At 43.4% G+C, this 23,977-nt stretch overlaps 1 protein-coding gene across 1 annotated transcript; it reads right to left on the reverse strand.

Moving 5' to 3' along the window:
* LOC131955545 (sulfhydryl oxidase 1) lies at window positions 1-23,678 on the reverse strand. The gene is made up of 10 exons (XM_059319702.1): window positions 23,331-23,678; window positions 19,341-19,441; window positions 18,935-19,077; window positions 10,228-10,318; window positions 9,855-9,991; window positions 9,456-9,626; window positions 7,638-7,767; window positions 2,254-2,373; window positions 1,845-1,986; window positions 1-1,571 (listed from the first exon to the last, which is right to left on the reverse strand). Exons 1-10 carry the CDS (start codon window positions 23,584-23,586, stop codon window positions 829-831), a joined length of 2,034 nt encoding a protein of 677 aa, XP_059175685.1. The 5' UTR covers window positions 23,587-23,678; the 3' UTR covers window positions 1-828.
* Between the last annotated feature and the right edge of the window lie 299 nt (window positions 23,679-23,977).

Here is a 23,977-nt window from a genome sequence, read left to right on the forward strand (position 1 = left end):
GGTAACACTCAAGGCTATCACCTACAGGTCAACACAATAGGTAACACTCAAGGCTATCACCTACAGGTCAACACAGTAGGTAACACTCAAGGCTATCACCTACAGGTCAACACAGTAGGTAACACTCAAGGCTATCACCTACAGGTCAACACAATAGGTAACACTCAAGGCTATCACCTACAGGTCAACACAGTAGGTAACACTCAAGGCTATCACCTACAGGTCAACACAATAGGTAACACTCAAGGCTATCACCTACAGGTCAACACAGTAGGTAACACTCAAGGCTATCACCTACAGGTCAACACAGTAGGTAACACTCAAGGCTATCACCTACAGGTCAACACAGTAGGTAACACTCAAGGCTATCACCTACAGGTCAACACAGCAGGTAACACTCAAGGCTATCACCTACAGGTCAACACAGTAGGTAACACTCAAGGCTATCACCTACAGGTCAACACAGTAGGTAACACTCAAGGCTATCACCTACAGCTGAGTGTGGCACCATTTGGTGACTTCATCTCATCACCATCAGAGTCACTATCCAGAAAGTCGGGATTAGTAGAATACATAATCCCCATCACTAGATTATGCTAAATCATGTATGACTTCTGCCACCATAAAATAAATTTAAAAAAAACTGTGTTACTAGATTATTAGCACCAAAATAAAAAAGAATGTCCCTTAAACAAAGCAAACACACAGCTTGATAGCTACTGCTAAATACAAACATTTTTAAAATTATTTGGAAGTTTTCACATACCATCTTAGGTAAATAAAATAACAAACATCTAAAACACGATACCATACACAGCCTAAACGATTTTAAATAAAACTCTTGGAATTTTTACATGAAATCATGCGTCGCCTGACAATGAAGTGGTGATAGAGTAGGATGATCAACACAGTGCTGACCACGTAGAAGACCACACACATGCTCAGGTCTGTCTGGGTCAGACCCCAAGTGCTGAGAAAGTTTCTCTCACTCCTCAGAGCATACGAGATCTCCCTCTCTTCTCCCAGCCTGCCCACTGACCCTCGACGCCGATCCAACTTCTCTTTCAAAAGCCAGACATTTTTCAAATCGTCTTGCTTCTGCATCTTTTCCCACCAGTCTAGTTCTTTTAAAGGTGTGTCCAATGGTTTGGCATTGTCGTCATCCCCTTGTTCAGCTTCTAAAGCCTCAGCTGAGCTTTGTAAAGTTAGGGGGAAGACGATGTTTTTAGCTGAGTAGAAGCTGGTGAGAAATGTGAAGACCTGCTCTTGGTCCCAGGACAGCTTCATGCCCTCGCTTGGGGACTGGGTCATGGTCTGACACTTGGGGCACAGACTGTCTGGAGGGAACTGGACTTTGGGGTGCTTGGGGTCCTCTGAGACGTCACCATGGAGACGCTTGTTGGCCTTGTTGTGGGCGGTCCACAGCCACAAGACAGCCCCTTTATGGTCTCTGACTTCCTCTGGCACTGACTGGGCCATCTGCAGGAAGTTGATGGAGCATTCTTTACAGCCAAAGAAATGTTTCATGTAGCCCCTGACAGCCAGAAGTACTTCTTGAGGATTGCTCTGTCCTGAGGTCAAGTTAAAACAATCACTCACATGATCAAATATTTCTAAACACAAAGTCTACACAAGGGCAATCACTCACATGATCAAATATTTCTAAACACAAAGTCTACACAAGGGCAATCACTCACATGATCAAATATTTCTAAACACAAAGTCTACACAAGGGCAATCACTCACATGATCAAATATTTCTAAACACAAAGTCTACACAAGGGCAATCACTCACATGATCAAATATTTCTAAACACAAAGTCTACACAAGGGCAATCACTCACTTGCTGCTTGATTCTGGGAATAGGCAGCAACAGTCAGGGTGTGGAACAAGGTCCACATACTGCAGGGGAATCCCCTGTACTGGGCGGAGCTGCCCTGACAGGCCTGCCACTTAATGACGTCTGGTAAAAAGTTGTCTTGATCCTCAAGTCAAAGATAAAAGTGATCATATTCATAGGCTGCTTTTTATTGTTTGTAAAGTTAAACTTATAAAAAAAAAATTTTTAAAAATATGCTGAATGTTTGTAAACTTAATTAGCACCATAAATGACGGTAATATATTAAAAAATATTTCTGAACCCCAAAGATTGAATTAGCTGTTTGAGTGAAAGAATTTGAGCCCACCTGACCAGGACTTACCTGGATGCCATCTATTTTTTTAGAATTTGAGCCCACCTGACCAGGACTTACCTGGATGCCATCTATTTTACCCATCCATTCTTCACCGGTCAAGTTTTGCCTGTCCAGCTTGCTCAACATGAGCACCACTTGACCCAGGAAACCTAGCACAGGCTTACGTCCAGGGAAGTACTGAAATGGTCCAGACAGCGATTGGTTAGCCCTACCCTAGTGTCAAGACATTACTGAAATGGTTCAGACAGCAATTGGTTAGCCCTACCCTAGTGTCAAGACATTACTGAAATGGTCCAGACAGCAACTGGTTAGCCCTACCCTAGTGTCAAGACATTACTGAAATGGTTCAGACAGCAATTGGTTAGCCCTACCCTAGTGTCAATACATTACTGAAATGGTCCAGACAGCAACTGGTTAGCCCTACCCTAGTGTCAATACATTACTGAAATGGTCCAGACAGCAATTGGTTAGCCCTACCCTAATGTCAAGACATTACTGAAATGGTCCAGACAGCAATTGGTTAGCCCTACCCTAGTGTCAAGACATTACTGAAATGGTCCAGACAGCAACTGGTTAGCCCTACCCTAATGTCAAGACATTACTGAAATGGTCCAGACAGCAACTGGTTAGCCCTACCCTAATGTCAAGACATTACTGAAATGGTCCAGACAGCAATTGGTTAGCCCTACCCTAGTGTCAAGACATGACTGAAATGGTCCAGACAGCAACTGGTTAGCCCTACCCTAGTGTCAATACATTACTGAAATGGTTCAGACAGCAATTGGTTAGCCCTACCCTAGTGTCAAGACATTACTGAAATGGTCCAGACAGCAACTGGTTAGCCCTACCCTAGTGTCAATACATTACTGAAATGGTTCAGACAGCAATTGGTTAGCCCTACCCTAGTGTCAAGACATTACTGAAATGGTCCAGACAGCAATTGGTTAGCCCTACCCTAGTGTCAAGACATTACTGAAATGGTTCAGACAGCAATTGGTTAGCCCTACCCTAGTGTCAAGACATTACTGAAATGGTCCAGACAGCAATTGGTTAGCCCTACCCTAGTGTCAAGACATTACTGAAATGGTCCAGACAGCAATTGGTTAGCCCTACCCTAATGTCAAGACATTACTGAAATGGTCCAGACAGCAATTGGTTAGCCCTACCCTAATGTCAAGACATTACTGAAATGGTCCAGACAGCAACTGGTTAGCCCTACCCTAGTGTCAAGACATTACTGAAATGGTCCAGACAGCAATTGGTTAGCCCTACCCTAGTGTCAAGACATTACTGAAATGGTCCAGACAGCAATTGGTTAGCCCTACCCTAGTGTCAAGACATTACTGAAATGGTTCAGACAGCAATTGGTTAGCCCTACCCTAGTGTCAAGACATTACTGAAATGGTCCAGACAGCAATTGGTTAGCCCTACCCTAGTGTCACGACATTACTGAAATGGTCCAGACAGCAATTGGTTAGCCCTACCCTAATGTCAAGACATTACTGAAATGGTCCAGACAGCAATTGGTTAGCCCTACCCTAATGTCAAGACATTACTGAAATGGTCCAGACAGCAATTGGTTAGCCCTACCCTAATGTCAAGACATTACTGAAATGGTCCAGACAGCAATTGGTTAGCCCTACCCTAATGTCAAGACATTACTGAAATGGTCCAGACAGCAATTGGTTAGCCCTACCCTAGTGTCAATACATTACTGAAATGGTCCAGACAGCAACTGGTTAGCCCTAGTGTCAAGACATTACTGAAATGGTCCAGACAGCAATTGGTTAGCCCTACCCTAGTGTCAAGACATGACTGAAATGGTCCAGACAGCAACTGGTTAGCCCTACCCTAGTGTCAATACATTACTGAAATGGTTCAGACAGCAATTGGTTAGCCCTACCCTAGTGTCAAGACATTACTGAAATGGTCCAGACAGCAACTGGTTAGCCCTACCCTAGTGTCAATACATTACTGAAATGGTTCAGACAGCAATTGGTTAGCCCTACCCTAGTGTCAAGACATTACTGAAATGGTCCAGACAGCAATTGGTTAGCCCTACCCTAGTGTCAAGACATTACTGAAATGGTCCAGACAGCAATTGGTTAGCCCTACCCTAGTGTCAAGACATTACTGAAATGGTTCAGACAGCAATTGGTTAGCCCTACCCTAGTGTCAAGACATTACTGAAATGGTCCAGACAGCAATTGGTTAGCCCTACCCTAGTGTCAAGACATTACTGAAATGGTCCAGACAGCAATTGGTTAGCCCTACCCTAATGTCAAGACATTACTGAAATGGTCCAGACAGCAATTGGTTAGCCCTACCCTAATGTCAAGACATTACTGAAATGGTCCAGACAGCAACTGGTTAGCCCTACCCTAGTGTCAAGACATTACTGAAATGGTCCAGACAGCAATTGGTTAGCCCTACCCTAGTGTCAAGACATTACTGAAATGGTCCAGACAGCGATTGGTTAGCCCTACCCTAGTGTCAAGACATTACTGAAATGGTTCAGACAGCAATTGGTTAGCCCTACCCTAGTGTCAAGACATTACTGAAATGGTCCAGACAGCAATTGGTTAGCCCTACCCTAGTGTCAAGACATTACTGAAATGGTCCAGACAGCAATTGGTTAGCCCTACCCTAATGTCAAGACATTACTGAAATGGTCCAGACAGCAATTGGTTAGCCCTACCCTAATGTCAAGACATTACTGAAATGGTCCAGACAGCAATTGGTTAGCCCTACCCTAATGTCAAGACATTACTGAAATGGTCCAGACAGCAATTGGTTAGCCCTACCCTAATGTCAAGACATTACTGAAATGGTCCAGACAGCAATTGGTTAGCCCTACCCTAATGTCAAGACATTACTGAAATGGTCCAGACAGCAATTGGTTAGCCCTACCCTAGTGTCAAGACATTACTGAAATGGTCCAGACAGCAATTGGTTAGCCCTACCCTAATGTCAAGACATTACTGAAATGGTCCAGACAGCAATTGGTTAGCCCTACCCTAGTGTCAAGACATTACTGAAATGGTCCAGACAGCAACTGGTTAGCCCAACCCTAATGTCAAGACATTACTGAAATGGTCCAGACAGCAATTGGTTAGCCCAACCCTAGTGTCAAGACATTACTGAAATGGTCCAGACAGCAACTGGTTAGCCCTACCCTAGTGTCAAGACATTACTGAAATGGTCCAGACAGCAATTGGTTAGCCCTACCCTAGTGTCAAGACATTACTGAAATGGTCCAGACAGCAACTGGTTAGCCCTACCCTAGTGTCAAGACATTACTGAAATGGTCCAGACAGCAATTGGTTAGCCCTACCCTAATGTCAAGACATTACTGAAATGGTCCAGACAGCAATTGGTTAGCCCAACCCTAGTGTCAAGACATTACTGAAATGGTCCAGACAGCAACTGGTTAGCCCTACCCTAATGTCAAGACATTACTGAAATGGTCCAGACAGCAATTGGTTAGCCCAACCCTAGTGTCAAGACATTACTGAAATGGTCCAGACAGCAACTGGTTAGCCCTACCCTAATGTCAAGACATTACTGAAATGGTCCAGACAGCAATTGGTTAGCCCTACCCTAGTGTCAATACATTACTGAAATGGTCCAGACAGCAACTGGTTAGCCCTACCCTAATGTCAAGACATTACTGAAATGGTCCAGACAGCAATTGGTTAGCCCAACCCTAGTGTCAAGACATTACTGAAATGGTCCAGACAGCAACTGGTTAGCCCTACCCTAGTGTCAAGACATTACTGAAATGGTCCAGACAGCAACTGGTTAGCCCTACCCTAGTGTCAAGACATTACTGAAATGGTCCAGACAGCAACTGGTTAGCCCTACCCTAATGTCAAGACATTACTGAAATGGTCCAGACAGCAATTGGTTAGCCCAACCCTAGTGTCAAGACATTACTGAAATGGTCCAGACAGCAACTGGTTAGCCCTACCCTAGTGTCAAGACATTACTGAAATGGTCCAGACAGCAATTGGTTAGCCCTACCCTAGTGTCAAGACATTACTGAAATGGTCCAGACAGCAATTGGTTAGCCCTACCCTAATGTCAAGACATTACTGAAATGGTCCAGACAGCAATTGGTTAGCCCTACCCTAATGTCAAGACATTACTGAAATGGTCCAGACAGCAATTGGTTAGCCCTACCCTAATGTCAAGACATTACTGAAATGGTCCAGACAGCAATTGGTTAGCCCTACCCTAATGTCAAGACATTACTGAAATGGTCCAGACAGCAATTGGTTAGCCCTACCCTAATGTCAAGACATTACTGAAATGGTCCAGACAGCAATTGGTTAGCCCTACCCTAGTGTCAAGACATTACTGAAATGGTCCAGACAGCAATTGGTTAGCCCTACCCTAATGTCAAGACATTACTGAAATGGTCCAGACAGCAATTGGTTAGCCCAACCCTAGTGTCAAGACATTACTGAAATGGTCCAGACAGCAACTGGTTAGCCCTACCCTAATGTCAAGACATTACTGAAATGGTCCAGACAGCAATTGGTTAGCCCAACCCTAGTGTCAAGACATTACTGAAATGGTCCAGACAGCAACTGGTTAGCCCTACCCTAATGTCAAGACATTACTGAAATGGTCCAGACAGCAATTGGTTAGCCCTACCCTAGTGTCAATACATTACTGAAATGGTCCAGACAGCAACTGGTTAGCCCTACCCTAATGTCAAGACATTACTGAAATGGTTCAGACAGCAATTGGTTAGCCCTACCCTAGTGTCAAGACATTACTGAAATGGTTCAGACAGCAATTGGTTAGCCCTACCCTAGTGTCAAGACATTACTGAAATGGTCCAGACAGCAATTGGTTAGCCCTACCCTAGTGTCAAGACATTACTGAAATGGTCCAGACAGCAATTGGTTAGCCCTACCCTAGTGTCAAGACATTTGCCCATTCATTCAGCGCCTCACATTTTTTCACCTTCATGCCTCAAGTGTTGGCCATAGATCTCATCTATTTCAAGTAGCACCTATGCTAATGTATTGGAAAGACACAACCCACAAACAGGACATTGACAACCAACAGGATATTGACAAGTCCCAACCCGTAAACAGGACATTGACAAGACACAACCCACCAACAGGACATTGACAAGTCACATCCCACCAACAGGACATTGACAACCAACAGGACATTGACAAGTCCCAACCCACCAACAGGACATTGACAACCAACAGGACATTGACAACCAACAGGACATTGACAACCAACAGGACATTGACAACCAACAGGACATATACAAGCCCCAACCCACATTGGCCAGGACACTGACAAGACACATCCCACCAACAGGACATTGACAACCAACAGGACATTGACAACCAACAGGACATTGACAACCAACAGGACATTGACAACCAACAGGACATATACAAGCCCCAACCCACCTTGGCCAGGACACTGACAAAGTCTTTGAGTGCGGCCAGCTTCTCGCTGTCAATGACCTTCATGATGGCCACTTCCTGCCTAAAGCTATAGTGGATGGCAGACTCCAGGTCCTGCATGCTGACCACTGAGCTGTAGTTAAGTCAATGGTGACAAGTTAGTATTTGAATTCATCAAGTCAACTGAGCTATAGTCAAGTCAATGGTGACAAGTTAGTATTTGAATTCATCAAGTCAACTGAGCTATAGTCAAGTCAATGGTGACAAGTTAGTATTTGAATTCATCAAGTCAACTGAGCTATAGTCAAGTCAATGGTGACAAGTTAGTATTTGAATTCATCAAGTCAACTGAGCTATAGTCAAGTCAATGGTGACAAGTTAGTATTTGAATTCATCAAGTCAACTGAGCTGTCAAGTCAATGGTGACAAGTTAGTATTTGAATTCATTAAGTGCTGCAATACATGCTGACCACTGAGCTGTAGTTAAGTCAATGGTAGTTAAGTCAATGGTAGTTAAGGCATTGAGTGCTGCAATACTTGATTTAGCTTCACACTACCCACACACATCCCAAACCCTGGGTGTAAAATTTAGTTCACAATATTTACTGGCTAATTTAGCAACTTAATTTTGGACCATTTCTAAAACATTTTTTATTAAACTTTACAGATACATTTGTCTCCGAAAATAGCACAAGAATATCTAATTTTTAATCGAATTTGGTATAAAATTAAAAATGATTTGAAAGTTTAATTAATTTAATTCTATAAGGGGAGATAACAAAAGCATTATTCTCAAACAACCACTCTGTCAGTCTGGTTACGCCTGTTGGTTTAACACCTTTGAGCTGACCACGTGTACTAGATGAGGTAAATAATTATTTTTAAAGCTTCATAACTACTGATCAGTTTTTAAAAGCAAGTATATTTTGTGGTGTGTTTCATTAACTAATAAACTGGGAGTGATCTCCCCTAAACTTTCTCTAATATTTTTATACAACACTATGGGGGATGGCAACTCAGGATATAGACATGATTTTTAATCCATTATAATTACTTAAACTTTTTAGAATAGAATGTCTTAGAAATTAGAATTGCGCACCAAGTGAACACCAAACAATCTGTGTATAATAGTGCAGAATATTATGAGTACTTTATAAATTTACATGAGAAATCAGAAATAGCCTAAATTACTACTTCTGGTCAACAGAAATTACTCAAAATTTGAAAGAAAGCAGAAAATTAGATCTTTTACTTATTTTTGAAATTTCATTTATCTGTCTGAAAAAGTAGTCAAGTTATAGGCTTTTGTAAAACCAAAAGCAGAGTAAGTTCCAATTCCGGTTACCGGAAATGGCTGAAAAGTTGACAGAAATACAAGTTTCATATAATACTTGTATATGAAATTTCATCAACCTAGCTGTAACGGTAAGCAAGTTATCGTGTTTATAGACACACACACACACTGACATACGGAAAGAATTGCAAAGCCCAGCTTTTTCTACTCCATCATGCAAAAAACGCTGAAATCAAGATAAACCTGCATTTATTATTTTTGCCCGATTAAAATAAGTCCCCTATACTCTTTATATGATGAAGTACTGAGGTGTAAAACGATGAAACTGTCAAAATTGCATGTGATGTTTGTGTATGATTACAATACTTCCTCTTTACTGAGTATATGAGAAAGTAGAAAATAAAATATAAAAAGCTTACAGCTGTTAAATGCACTGAAAGAAAGCAAGTTTGTTTTATTTTTAAATTTGATATTTGTTTTATCTTTGTTTGATTTAGCACTGCAATCAGCTGGTGTAACAAACTGACCTGTTGGCCTTTACTTTAGATGGCTGGTCTTGTTTGTCCTTACTTCCCATCATGCCCCCATGATTGCTGACCTCTGGCATTTGACCTCTGCTCCCAATACTCCCCACATCAGCCAGGCTCCTGATGACTTTAACAAACAGGTACCTGTCCTCCTCGTTGTTGTGGCTACCACTGTGAACACAGGTCACATGACAACAACATTTTTTTAAACCCACAAAATTAAATATACAGCCAATTTCAGGTCAGATTTTTAGAAGCCTAAAAACTAAAATATATTCAGGTAATTTTAGGTCAGATTTTTAAAAATCTAAAAATAGAAATTTGGTCTGTGCACCCAGACCTTGCTCTAGAAAAATTTCAAGACAAAATCCCAGGGTGATCAAACATAAGAGAACTCACACGGCCATGACCTTGTAGGTGGAGTCGTTGTTCACCTTGTACAGGCTGGGGAACTTCTTGATGCCAAACTTTTCCACGCTGTCCTTGACCATGCTCTGGACCAGCACACTGGTCACCTTCCTCACGTCCAGCATCACCTGCAGACACACAGTGACCTCACAACCTTGACCCTACTGCTACACTCAAGTCTTACATCATATCTCAAGTTATTTATAGAAGCCAGAGTGTAAACAAAAAGACAAGAAATGTTACAGAACTCCATGATTGGCCAGACCAACATGATTAGTAGCCATATCAAAGTTTTGTTTCAAATCTAAAAGCAGGAAATTAAGTTTAATTAGATGCTTTTTATCTGCACAAATTTGGTTCTCACCTGTTTCCCCACATGAGAACCTTTCTCCTCAAATATCAGCAGAATGTGTTTGTGGTGACTTTTCTTGTGTTGCCAGATCTCTTCAATTTTTCTGATGACACAGACAAATATACAGGTATATAAACATTTCTTTGGAATCAAATATGTCAAAAATGATGATTTTTACTCCAGGACCCCACCATTGAGAACTGACAGCAATTAAATAAAACAGGAGGGATCTTCCTTTCAACTTTCTCAAAGATTTTTTATATAACACTAACGGGTTTGGCACCACCAGTGCAATCAGGATACAGACATGCTTTTTTATCAATTTTTAAATACTTGAACTTTTAAATAGAACAGAACTGCATAAAAAAAAAATTGCTCACTAAATGAACAGCAAACAATATGTGTATACTACTTAGTGCGGAACATTAGTTAGTAATAAAGAAAACCTTGATTAATTTTCAAAGAGTTAATTAATAATCAAATTCAGTCTTCAAGTCTTGAACTACATGAAAAGTTTGAAATAAATTGGTCCAGTAGAAGTGTTAAAAATTTTGCTGGCAAAATTCAGGCCATGATGGACGATAGACAGTAGAATCAAGTTAAAAATAAATTCTTAAGCATTTTTGAGAAATCTGAAAATAAAGTATTACGTCCTGTAACTGCAAATCCTTCAAAATTTTAAAGAAACTAGAGAATTAGATCATTTACATATACCCAAAATTTCATCTATCAAAGTGAAACAGTACTAAAATTAAAGGCTTTTGAGAAACCAAAAGTACAGTAAGAGAAAAGGCATAAATCTGAGGTTCCAGATGGGAACTGTGGGGTACTTACATCAGAGGTTCTAGATGGGGCCTGTGGGGTACTTACATCAGAGGTTCTAGATGGGACCTGTGGGGTACTTACATCATAGGTTCTAGATGGGGCCTGTGGGGTACTTACATCAGAGGTTCTAGATGGGAACTGTGGGGTACTTACATCAGAGGTTCTAGATGGGGCCTGTGGGGTACTTACATCAGAGGTTCTAGATGGGGCCAGGAATCTGTGGGGTACTTACATCAGAGGTTCTAGATGGGACCTGTGGGGTACTTACATCAGAGGTTCTAGATGGGGCCTGTGGGGTACTTACATCAGAGGTTCTAGATGGGGCCTGTGGGGTACTTACATCAGAGGTTCTAGATGGGGCCTGTGGGGTACTTACATCAGAGGTTCTAGATGGGGCCAGGGACCTGTGGGGTACTTACATCAGAGGTTCTAGATGGGACCTGTGGGGTACTTACATCAGAGGTTCTAGATGGGACCTGTGGGGTACTTACATCAGAGGTTCTAGATGGGGCCTGTGGGGTACTTACATCAGAGGTTCTAGATGGGGCCAGGAATCTGTGGGGTACTTACATCAGAGGTTCTAGATGGGAACTGTGGGGTACTTACATCAGAGGTTCTAGATGGGGCCAGGAATCTGTGGGGTACTTACATCAGAGGTTCTAGATGGGGCCAGGAATCTGTGGGGTACTTACATCAGAGGTTCTAGGTGGGGCCAGGGACCTGTGGGGTACTTACATCAGAGGTTCTAGATGGGGCCAGGAATCTGTGGGGTACTTACATCAGAGGTTCTAGATGGGACCTGTGGGGTACTTACATCAGAGGTTCTAGGTGGGGCCAGGGACCTGTGGGGTACTTACATCAGAGGTTCTAGATGGGGCCAGGGACCTGTGGGGTACTTACATCAGAGGTTCTAGATGGGGCCAGGAATCTGTGGGGTACTTACATCAGAGGTTCTAGGTGGGGCCAGGGACCTGTGGGGTACTTACATTAGAGGTTCTAGATGGGGCCAGGAATCTGTGGGGTACTTACATCAGAGGTTCTAGATGGGACCTGTGGGGTACTTACATCAGAGGTTCTAGATGGGGCCAGGGAACTGTGGGGTACTTACATCAGAGGTTCTAGATGGGGCCAGGGACCTGTGGGGTACTTACATCAGAGGTTCTAGATGGGACCTGTGGGGTACTTACATCAGAGGTTCTAGATGGGGCCAGGAATCTGTGGGGTACTTACATCAGAGGTTCTAGATGGGGCCTGTGGGGTACTTACATCAGAGGTTCTAGATGGGACCTGTGGGGTACTTACATCAGAGGTTCTAGATGGGGCCAGGAATCTGTGGGGTACTTACATCAGAGGTTCTAGATGGGACCTGTGGGGTACTTACATCAGAGGTTCTAGATGGGACCTGTGGGGTACTTACATCAGAGGTTCTAGGTTGGGCCTGTGGGGTACTTACATCAGAGGTTCTAGATGGGGCCTGTGGGGTACTTACATCAGAGGTTCTAGATGGGACCTGTGGGGTACTTACATCAGAGGTTCTAGATGGGGCCTGTGGGGTACTTACATCAGAGGTTCTAGATGGGGCCTGTGGGGTACTTACATCAGAGGTTCTAGATGGGACCTGTGGGGTACTTACATCAGAGGTTCTAGGTGGGGCCAGGAATCTGTGGGGTACTTACATCAGAGGTTCTAGATGGGGCCTGTGGGGTACTTACATCAGAGGTTCTAGATGGGACCTGTGGGGTACTTACATCAGAGGTTCTAGATGGGGCCTGTGGGGTACTTACATCAGAGGTTCTAGATGGGGCCAGGAATCTGTGGGGTACTTACATCAGAGGTTCTAGATGGGACCTGTGGGGTACTTACATCAGAGGTTCTAGATGGGGCCAGGAATCTGTGGGGTACTTACATCAGAGGTTCTAGATGGGACCTGTGGGGTACTTACATCAGAGGTTCTAGATGGGACCTGTTCGGTACTTACATCAGAGGTTCTAGATGGGACCTGTGGGGTACTTACATCAGAGGTTCTAGATGGGGCCTGTGGGGTACTTACATCAGAGGTTCTAGATGGGGCCAGGAATCTGTGGGGTACTTACATCAGAGGTTCTAGATGGGACCTGTGGGGTACTTACATCAGAGGTTCTAGATGGGGCCAGGAATCTGTGGGGTACTTACATCAGAGGTTCTAGATGGGACCTGTGGGGTACTTACATCAGAGGTTCTAGATGGGACCTGTGGGGTACTTACATCAGAGGTTCTAGATGGGACCTGTTCGGTACTTACATCAGAGGTTCTAGATGGGACCTGTGGGGTACTTACATCAGAGGTTCTAGATGGGACCTGTGGGGTACTTACATCAGAGGTTCTAGATGGGACCTGTTCGGTACTTACATCAGAGGTTCTAGATGGGGCCTGTGGGGTACTTACATCAGAGGTTCTAGATGGGGCCAGGGACCTGTGGGGTACTTACATCAGAGGTTCTAGATGGGAACTGTGGGGTACTTACATCAGAGGTTCTAGATGGGGCCTGTGGGGTACTTACATCAGAGGTTCCAGATGGGACCTGTGGGGTACTTACATCAGAGGTTCTAGATGGGGCCAGGAATCTGTGGGGTACTTACATCAGAGGTTCTAGATGGGAACTGTGGGGTACTTACATCAGAGGTTCTAGATGGGGCCTGTGGGGTACTTACATCAGAGGTTCTAGATGGGACCTGTGGGGTACTTACATTAGAGGTTCTAGATGGGGCCAGGAATCTGTGGGGTACTTACATCAGAGGTTCTAGATGGGAACTGTGGGGTACTTACATCAGAGGTTCTAGATGGGACCTGTGGGGTACTTACATCAGAGGTTCTAGATGGGGCCAGGAATCTGTGGGGTACTTACATCAGAGGTTCTAGATGGGAACTGTGGGGTACTTACATCAGAGGTTCTAGATGGGGCCTGTGGGGTACTTACATCAGAGGTTCTAGATGGGACCTGTGGGGTACTTACATTAGAGGTTCTAGATGGGGCCAGGAATCTGTGGGGTACTTACATCAGAGGTTCTAGATGGGAACTGTGGGGTACTTACATCAGAGGTTCTAGAAGGGGCCAGGGACCTGTGGGGTACTTACATCAGAGGTTCTAGATGGGACCTGTGGGGTACTTACATCAGAGGTTCTAGATGGGGCCTGTGGGGTACTTACATCAGAGGTTCCAGATGGGACCTGTGGGGTACTTACATCAGAGGTTCTAGATGGGGCCAGGAATCTGTGGGGTACTTACATCAGAGGTTCTAGATGGGAACTGTGGGGTACTTACATCAGAGGTTCTAGATGGGGCCTGTGGGGTACTTACATCAGAGGTTCCAGATGGGACCTGTGGGGTACTTACATCAGAGGTTCTAGATGGGGCCAGGAATCTGTGGGGTACTTACATCAGAGGTTCTAGATGGGGCCTGTGGGGTACTTACATCAGAGGTTCTAGATGGGACCTGTGGGGTACTTACATCAGAGGTTCTAGATGGGGCCAGGAATCTGTGGGGTACTTACATCAGAGGTTCTAGATGGGGCCTGTGGGGTACTTACATCAGAGGTTCTAGATGGGACCTGTGGGGTACTTACATTAGAGGTTCTAGATGGGGCCTGTGGGGTACTTACATCAGAGGTTCTAGATGGGGCCTGTGGGGTACTTACATCAGAGGTTCTAGATGGGACCTGTGGGGTACTTACATCAGAGGTTCTAGATGGGGCCTGTGGGGTACTTACATCAGAGGTTCTAGATGGGAACTGTGGGGTACTTACATCAGAGGTTCTAGATGGGGCCAGGAATCTGTGGGGTACTTACATCAGAGGTTCTAGATGGGGCCTGTGGGGTACTTACATCAGAGGTTCTAGATGGGACCTGTGGGGTACTTACATCAGAGGTTCTAGATGGGACCTGTGGGGTACTTACATCAGAGGTTCTAGATGGGGCCAGGAATCTGTGGGGTACTTACATCAGAGGTTCTAGATGGGGCCTGTGGGGTACTTACATCAGAGGTTCTAGATGGGACCTGTGGGGTACTTACATCAGAGGTTCTAGATGGGACCTGTGGGGTACTTACATCAGAGGTTCTAGGTGGGACCTGTGGGGTACTTACATCAGAGGTTCTAGATGGGGCCTGTGGGGTACTTACATCAGAGGTTCTAGATGGGACCTGTGGGGTACTTACATCAGAGGTTCTAGGTGGGACCTGTGGGGTACTTACATCAGAGGTTCTAGATGGGACCTGTGGGGTACTTACATCAGAGGTTCTAGATGGGACCTGTGGGGTACTTACATCAGAGGTTCTAGATGGGACCTGTGGGGTACTTACATCAGAGGTTCTAGATGGGGCCTGTGGGGTACTTACATCAGAGGTTCTAGATGGGACCTGTGGGGTACTTACATCAGAGGTTCTAGATGGGACCTGTGGGGTACTTACATCAGAGGTTCTAGATGGGGCCAGGAATCTGTGGGGTACTTACATCAGAGGTTCTAGATGGGGCCTGTGGGGTACTTACATCAGAGGTTCTAGATGGGACCTGTGGGGTACTTACATCAGAGGTTCTAGATGGGACCTGTGGGGTACTTACATCAGAGGTTCTAGGTGGGACCTGTGGGGTACTTACATCAGAGGTTCTAGATGGGGCCTGTGGGGTACTTACATCAGAGGTTCTAGATGGGACCTGTGGGGTACTTACATCAGAGGTTCTAGGTGGGACCTGTGGGGTACTTACATCAGAGGTTCTAGATGGGACCTGTGGGGTACTTACATCAGAGGTTCTAGATGGGACCTGTGGGGTACTTACATCAGAGGTTCTAGATGGGACCTGTGGGGTACTTACATCAGAGGTTCTAGATGGGGCCTGTGGGGTACTTACATCAGAGGTTCTAGATGGGAACTGTGGGGTACTTACATCAGAGGTTCTAGATGGGGCCAGGGACCTGTGGGGTACTTACATCAGAGGTTCTAGATGGGGCCAGGAATCTGTGGGGTACTTACATCAGAGGTTCTAGATGGGACCTGTGGGGTACTTACATCAGAGGTTCTAGATGGGGCCTGTGGGGTACTTACATCAGAGGTTCTAGATGGGGCCTGTGGGGTATTTACATCAGAGGTTCTAGGTGGGGCCTGTGGGGTACTTACATCAGAGGTTCTAGATGGGACCTGTGGGGTACTTACATCAGAGGTTCTAGATGGGGCCAGGGACCTGTGGGGTACTTACATCAGAGGTTCTAGATGGGGCCTGTGGGGTACTTACATCAGAGGTTCTAGATGGGGCCAGGGACCTGTGGGGTACTTACATCAGAGGTTCTAGATGGGACCTGTGGGGTACTTACATCAGAGGTTCTAGATGGGGCCTGTGGGGTACTTACATCAGAGGTTCTAGATGGGGCCAGGGACCTGTGGGGTATTTACATCAGAGGTTCTAGATGGGGCCAGGGACCTGTGGGGTACTTACATCAGAGGTTCTAGATGGGGCCTGTGGGGTACTTACATCAGAGGTTCTAGATGGGGCCTGTGGGGTACTTACATCAGAGGTTCTAGATGGGGCCAGGGACCTGTGGGGTACTTACATCAGAGGTTCTAGATGGGACCTGTGGGGTACTTACATCAGAGGTTCTAGATGGGGCCTGTGGGGTACTTACATCAGAGGTTCTAGATGGGACCTGTGGGGTACTTACATCAGAGGTTCTAGATGGGGCCTGTGGGGTACTTACATCAAAGGTTCTAGATGGGGCCTGTGGGGTACTTACATCAGAGGTTCTAGATGGGACCTGTGGGGTACTTACATCAGAGGTTCTAGATGGGGCCTGTGGGGTACTTACATCAGAGGTTCTAGATGGGGCCAGGGACCTGTGGGGTACTTACATCAGAGGTTCTAGATGGGACCTGTGGGGTACTTACATCAGAGGTTCTAGATGGGGCCAGGAATCTGTGGGGTACTTACATCAGAGGTTCTAGATGGGGCCAGGGACCTGTGGGGTACTTACATCAGAGGTTCTAGATGGGACCTGTGGGGTACTTACATCAGAGGTTCTAGATGGGGCCTGTGGGGTACTTACATCATAGGTTCTAGATGGGACCTATGGGGTACTTACATCAGAGGTTCTAGATGGGGCCTGTGGGGTACTTACATCAGAGGTTCTAGATGGGACCTGTGGGGTACTTACATCGGAGGTTCTAGATGGGGCCAGGGACCTGTGGGGTACTTACATCAGAGGTTCTAGATGGGGCCTGTGGGGTACTTACATCAGAGGTTCTAGATGGGACCTGTGGGGTACTTACATCAGAGGTTCTAGATGGGGCCAGGGACCTGTGGGGTACTTACATCAGAGGTTCTAGATGGGAACTGTGGGGTACTTACATCAGAGGTTCTAGATGGGGCCAGGGACCTGTGGGGTACTTACATCAGAGGTTCTAGATGGGGCCTGTGGGGTACTTACATCAGAGGTTCTAGATGGGACCTGTGGGGTACTTACATTAGAGGTTCTAGATGGGGCCAGGGACCTGTGGGGTACTTACATCAGAGGTTCTAGATGGGACCTGTGGGGTACTTACATCAGAGGTTCTAGGTGGGGCCAGGGACCTGTGGGGTACTTACATCAGAGGTTCTAGATGGGACCTGTGGGGTACTTACATCAGAGGTTCTAGATGGGGCCTGTGGGGTACTTACATCAGAGGTTCTAGATGGGGCCAGGGACCTGTGGGGTACTTACATCAGAGGTTCTAGATGGGACCTGTGGGGTACTTACATCAGAGGTTCTAGATGGGGCCTGTGGGGTACTTACATCAGAGGTTCTAGATGGGGCCAGGGACCTGTGGGGTACTTACATCAGAGGTTCTAGATGGGCCTGTGGGGTACTTACATCAGAGGTTCTAGATGGGGCCTGTGGGGTACTTACATCAGAGGTTCTAGATGGGGCCAGGAATCTGTGGGGTACTTACATCAGAGGTTCTAGATGGGGCCAGGGACCTGTGGGGTACTTACATCAGAGGTTCTAGATGGGACCTGTGGGGTACTTACATCAGAGGTTCTAGATGGGGCCTGTGGGGTACTTACATCAGAGGTTCTAGATGGGACCTGTGGGGTACTTACATCAGAGGTTCTAGATGGGGCCTGTGGGGTACTTACATCAGAGGTTCTAGATGGGACCTGTGGGGTACTTACATCAGAGGTTCTAGATGGGGCCTGTGGGGTATTTACATCAGAGGTTCTAGATAGGACCTGTAGGGTACTTACATCAGAGGTTCTAGATGGGGCCAGGAATCTGTGGGGTACTTACATCAGAGGTTCTAGATGGGGCCTGTGGGGTACTTACATCAGAGGTTCTAGATGGGACCTGTGGGGTACTTACATCAGAGGTTCTAGATGGGGCCAGGGACCTGTGGGGTACTTACATTAGAGGTTCTAGATGGGGCCAGGAATCTGTGGGGTACTTACATCAGAGGTTCTAGATGGGGCCAGGAATCTGTGGGGTACTTACATCAGAGGTTCTAGATGGGACCTGTGGGGTACTTACATTAGAGGTTCTAGATGGGGCCAGGAATCTGTGGGGTACTTACATCAGAGGTTCTAGGTGGGGCCAGGAATCTGTGGGGTACTTACATCAGAGGTTCTAGATGGGGCCTGTGGGGTATTTACATCAGAGGTTCTAGATGGGGCCTGTGGTGTACTTACATCAGAGGTTCTAGATGGGGCCTGTGGGGTACTTACATCAGAGGTTCTAGATGGGGCCAGGAATCTGTGGGGTACTTACATTAGAGGTTCTAGATGGGGCCAGGAATCTGTGGGGTACTTACATCAGAGGTTCTAGGTGGGGCCAGGAATCTTTGGGGTACTTACATCAGAGGTTCTAGATGGGGCCAGAGACCTATGGGGTACTTACATCAGAGGTTCTAGATGGGGCCAGGAATCTGTGGGGTACTGGGTCAAGACTTTGAGAATCTCCTCTTTGATTGGAGGCAAGTTAGTTGACTTGATTTCATACGCCAGACTTTTTCTGGACGAGTTGAAAACTGGCGGGAAAATCTGCAAACAGATTCATGAATTGTCATAGCTGGTCATAGACATGTCATAGTCCTATAGATCATCAAAGATCTTGCTCTAACCACTCAATCATGTAGCTCACATCTAAGCTTGCTGTTAAACTCAAAACGATTAGCCCTTTATTTACTTTTAATTAGATGTATATAAATTTGTAATGAAATATTGATCTTCTCATACATGAAGAGTGTGTGTTAAACGTTAAGATAAAAATCAATAAAGAAACTAAGTAATAGGTTTGAACTTACCAGTATAGTGGGATAACCATCAATGCCAAAGCTTCGACATGTGCCCAGATTTTTTTGTTGTGAGCAGTCAATTGCAGCTATCACAATGATGTCCCCCCAATCTGGTGTAGGAATCAAACAAGGGTCAGTGTGGTCAGTCTCATGGCCAAAGTATATCTACATTAGATTGTATTTTGACTGTTTCTGACAGTCTGACTTATGTCTACATAAGATTGTTTGTATTTTGACAGGCTGATACTGTGATAGCTGAATTATGTCTACTTTAGACTATATTTAAACAGCCTGATAACTGAATTACAACTACTTTAGACCATCTTGACTCTCTCATGGCTGAATTATCCCTACTTGAGACTATTGTTGACAAAACAACCCTTAGTGACCTAATAAAACAGCTTGACAGCAGTTTTCTTGACACATTGAGCCCACTATACTGTTGTGCAATTGAAATGGAGGTTTTTCAAGTCATTATAAGTAGGTCAAGTTCTTTATACATTTTCTTTGTGACAAGGACAGAAGAAAAAATAGCTGAACACATTTTTATAGTGTGGAGAACAATGAGAAGAGAAAGTATTTAAACAACAGGAAACCTTTAATTGGTTTTCTGACAGAACCTTCTCATTCAGTTATTTTTTAAATGGTTAGCCACAGTATCACTCTAACCCTTACTAAAACTTTCATAATTATTCTGAAATGTAAGGTCTTATATACATTATCTTACATAGCTGAGTTCTCATGCATCAAGACTGTCATACAGACCTAACATGTCAACATTTGACATGTTTCATATTGTTTTAATATTGGACACTGGTTTGAAGTACACCACAACAACTGACACTGGTTTGAAGTACATCACAACAACTGACACTGGTTTGAAGTACACCACATAGCACCACAACAACTGACACTGGTTTGAAGTACACCACATAGCACCACAACAACTGACACTGGTTTGAAGTACACCACAACAACTGACACTGGTTTGAAGTACACCACAACAACTGACACTGGTTTGAAGTACACCACATAGCACCACAACAACTGACACTGGTTTGAAGCACACCACATAGCACCACATAACAATTGAATAAAGCACTAGGTAACTGGCTACAAACTTAAGACAAACTGATACTGTACTGTAACTGTGTTCAGTTTAAAAACCTTCATGAAAAAGTGAAACTAAAAATCTGGCAAGCTACTGATAAAAGACGTTTCATTTTTGTTCATGGTTCTTGTGTTCAACCTTGTCTCAATGTTTTCATTACTTATGTTACATGTATGGCTTTGTGGAGTCAAGAGGTAATTTTAACTCAGTATCCTCAAGAGATGCTAGGCTACATTATTAATATTAAATTATTTATATCAGGACTATTTTTAAAGCAATGTATGTCTGTCTGTTATGCATTACTACACCTTTCATCCGATCCGCACAAAACTTTGGGAAGTTGTTGAGAATACGCCTGTCTTTGGAGGTGTCTGCGGAATTTGTTTTTTCAAATTTGCAGGGGATGCGCCCCTGCAAGAGCGCGATATGATTCTTCTCTATATACACAATATAAAAATAAAAGTCAATTGTGGTTCGACCCCTTTCATCCAAGTGCCTTGAAACTTTGGGGAGTTGATGAGAATACTCTCGAGAAGGTTTCTGCACACACAAAAATATTTAAATTTCTTATGGGCGGCACCCAGGAGGGTGTGATTTTTGTCAATACACGATTTGGCGCCCAGAGTTCCAGAGAGGCTATCTAAGCACTTGGTATCTGTTAATCGTGTGTCGTGCATAGCAGGTAAGAAATACTACTTTTGCATGACCTGAAGCACCCAGGCTCCTCTGTCAGCATGCGTTCATTTCAAAGAGTGTGATAGAATATGGATAAGAAGTAGTATTATAGTCGTTCAATAAACTGAATCAGGGTGCGATTTGCCCCGGGTTATTCTCTGACTTTTTTCTAACCCTGCGGCAACATGCGGGACGAGCATGCTGGTTAACTATAAAACTAATGGATCAGCCTCCCACTATTTTGGCTATGAAATCCTGGGCCGCTAGAAAAGTTCAGCTGTCCCATTAAGTTTAATATCTAAGGTTAATAACTAATTAACTTAATAATAATAAATTATGTCAAATACAGCTAACAATAATAAAAAAAAACTTCTAAGCTGCAACTTAGGTAGTGTCTAAAGTTAAATTTCAATCAATGACATGTTAAAATTCAGGTGTGGTTAAATTTTATTTTAGTTTAATGGACATCTTCGCAAAAAATGTCATTGTTAAATCAAGTAGGCCTACAGGCAGTTTTATTAAATTTTGTGTTTTTTATAAATGATATCACACTTCTAGGGAGGGGGAGTGGGGGGTCTATAATTTTGTGATGGGGGGGGGGGGGGATTGTTTATGTGACTTCACACTTTTGCATTTCAAAAAAGTAATGTTAGGAACTGAATTTTAGCCGTTATTATTTAGCATTTTAGGAAACTGTTTTTGTAAATTGTAATACAAATCTATTGATAGTATTAAACTACTTAATATGACACAAGCTCATTCTATATTCAATAAAGAATAAATTTTAAAAATTAAACTGCAATTTTGAGGGGCATTGTAGGCTGAGATGTGATGTTATTTTTTTTGGGAGGGGTGGGGGTCTGGCTGTTTGTGATGCTTGACTGTGTGTAGAGGGAAGGTAAAAATCATCCAAAAAAGTTTTAGTCATGATCCTATATTTATTTTAAGAATAACCCCTTAACCATGGTTTTCACAGGGACATCAATCTACTAGTAGTACTTCTAGTCGATTGTAGGAAAAAAAGTCACAGGAAAAAAAAACAGGAAAAAAAAACACAGAAAAAAAGTCACAGGAAAAAAAGTCACAGGAAAAAAAGTCACAAATATATATTTGCATGGAATTTGTTAATACTTTTATGTATTAAATATTCAGAGAATGCAAATTAACTTAGGATTAATTAAATGTAATGTAATGTGTGTAGGCTGTATACACATAGTAATTTTAAAATTCACCTAAAAATATTTAGTATGAATTATGTAGATTGTAATTATGTTAAACATAATATTTAAAGCATTTAATAGAATGTCCACGGTTTTCATCGTGTTTTTTTTTTAATTAAATTACCGTAAAATGGTAAGGTCATCTGAATTACTGCCCTCAACTCATCGCAACAATAGTTATGCTTAGTTCAACCACCTTTACTGCCCACATTTATCACGATCATTACATAACAAAACTTAGGATCAAAACAGAGAGCCGACAAGGTTCAAAGGCTGTCATTGATACAAAATGTCAACAACACAAAATATGTTCAGACAATGCCTACTGAGGGGAGGCCGACCAGAGAATAGCCTACGGCGAAACATATGCAAAACACAATGATGTGACTAAATTTCTTTTATAGTTAACTTATCTACTGCGTATTTAACTAAATACATAACAAAAGTTGAGATTGTTGTGTAAATTATCTTAGAGTATTTTTACTTAAAATTTTTATAAACCATAATGCTTTTAACTTTTAATGTCTATAAATAATTTATGCTATTAAAAAATACAACCCACAACAATAAACATACCAATTTTACAATTCTTAACAAATAAATCAAAATATTTCTAAGAAGATTTTTGTGACTTTTTTCTGTGACTTTATTTCTGTGACTTTTTTTCCAATAAAATTTTTCCATTGTGACTTTTTTTCCTAGCAAAAACTGTGACTTTTTTTCTGTGTTTTTCTTTCCTGTGACTTTTTTTCCGTTCACCCTTCTAGTCGCTAGACTGGCTACTACTAATACTAGATCTAGATCTAGATTCTCTAAGAGTCTAAATGATGATTCAAATTATTAATACTAGGCCTATAGGCCTACTTAATAATTTTAATATAGATCTAGATCTAAATCTAGATCTACTAAAATAAAAAATTGGTAGAATCTAGATTATTTCTTGGAATCTAGCATTTAAAAACTCATGACCATGTCACATAATGTTAGGCCTACCTTTCATTTCGGTGGCTAGTTTTTTCCATGTTGGTGCAAAATGTATGCAATGACCACACCAGCTGTTATAAAACTCCACAACCCACACAATGCCTTGTTTACTTTCCATCACTTGGTTGAATGTTTCGTTATTCAACGAAAGAACGTCATCCTCAGTTGAATACAAACCATCTATATCGCCTAATACTGACGAAATACTTAAAATAAATATAAACAGGATAAACATTATTGTCTTAAAATTGTTTTGGTTAGCCATTAACTTTCATTTCATATATGCAAGCTCATTGTTCCTAAGTGTAACTAGGTCCTTCAACATGTGTGCATGACACGTATTTCCATTGTTTGTTTATGTACAACGATCCGATTTCGAAATTTTAATTTACCTTGGGAAATTTGGCTGGGAAAAGGCGAGTAACCAATAACTAGCACAGGGCTTCTCAGAGTTGAACACACAAGACCCATACAGAGTTTCTTCCAGCCCCCCCCCCCCCCGAAAGAAATGAAATTTATATAATTTATATAGAAAATATATACTTTTAACAGTGTCCGCCCCCCCCCCGAAGAAAGTCTACCGCCTCCCCCCCAAAAATTTCAAGTGAGAAAAAAGTCTGGAAGAAACACTGGACCCATAGGTGGGGGGGGGGGGG

This window comes from Physella acuta, unplaced genomic scaffold, assembly GCF_028476545.2.
Source record: "Physella acuta isolate Inbredline_101_S28 unplaced genomic scaffold, ASM2847654v3 ptg001077l, whole genome shotgun sequence".
NCBI classification, from domain to species: Eukaryota; Metazoa; Mollusca; class Gastropoda; family Physidae; genus Physella; species Physella acuta.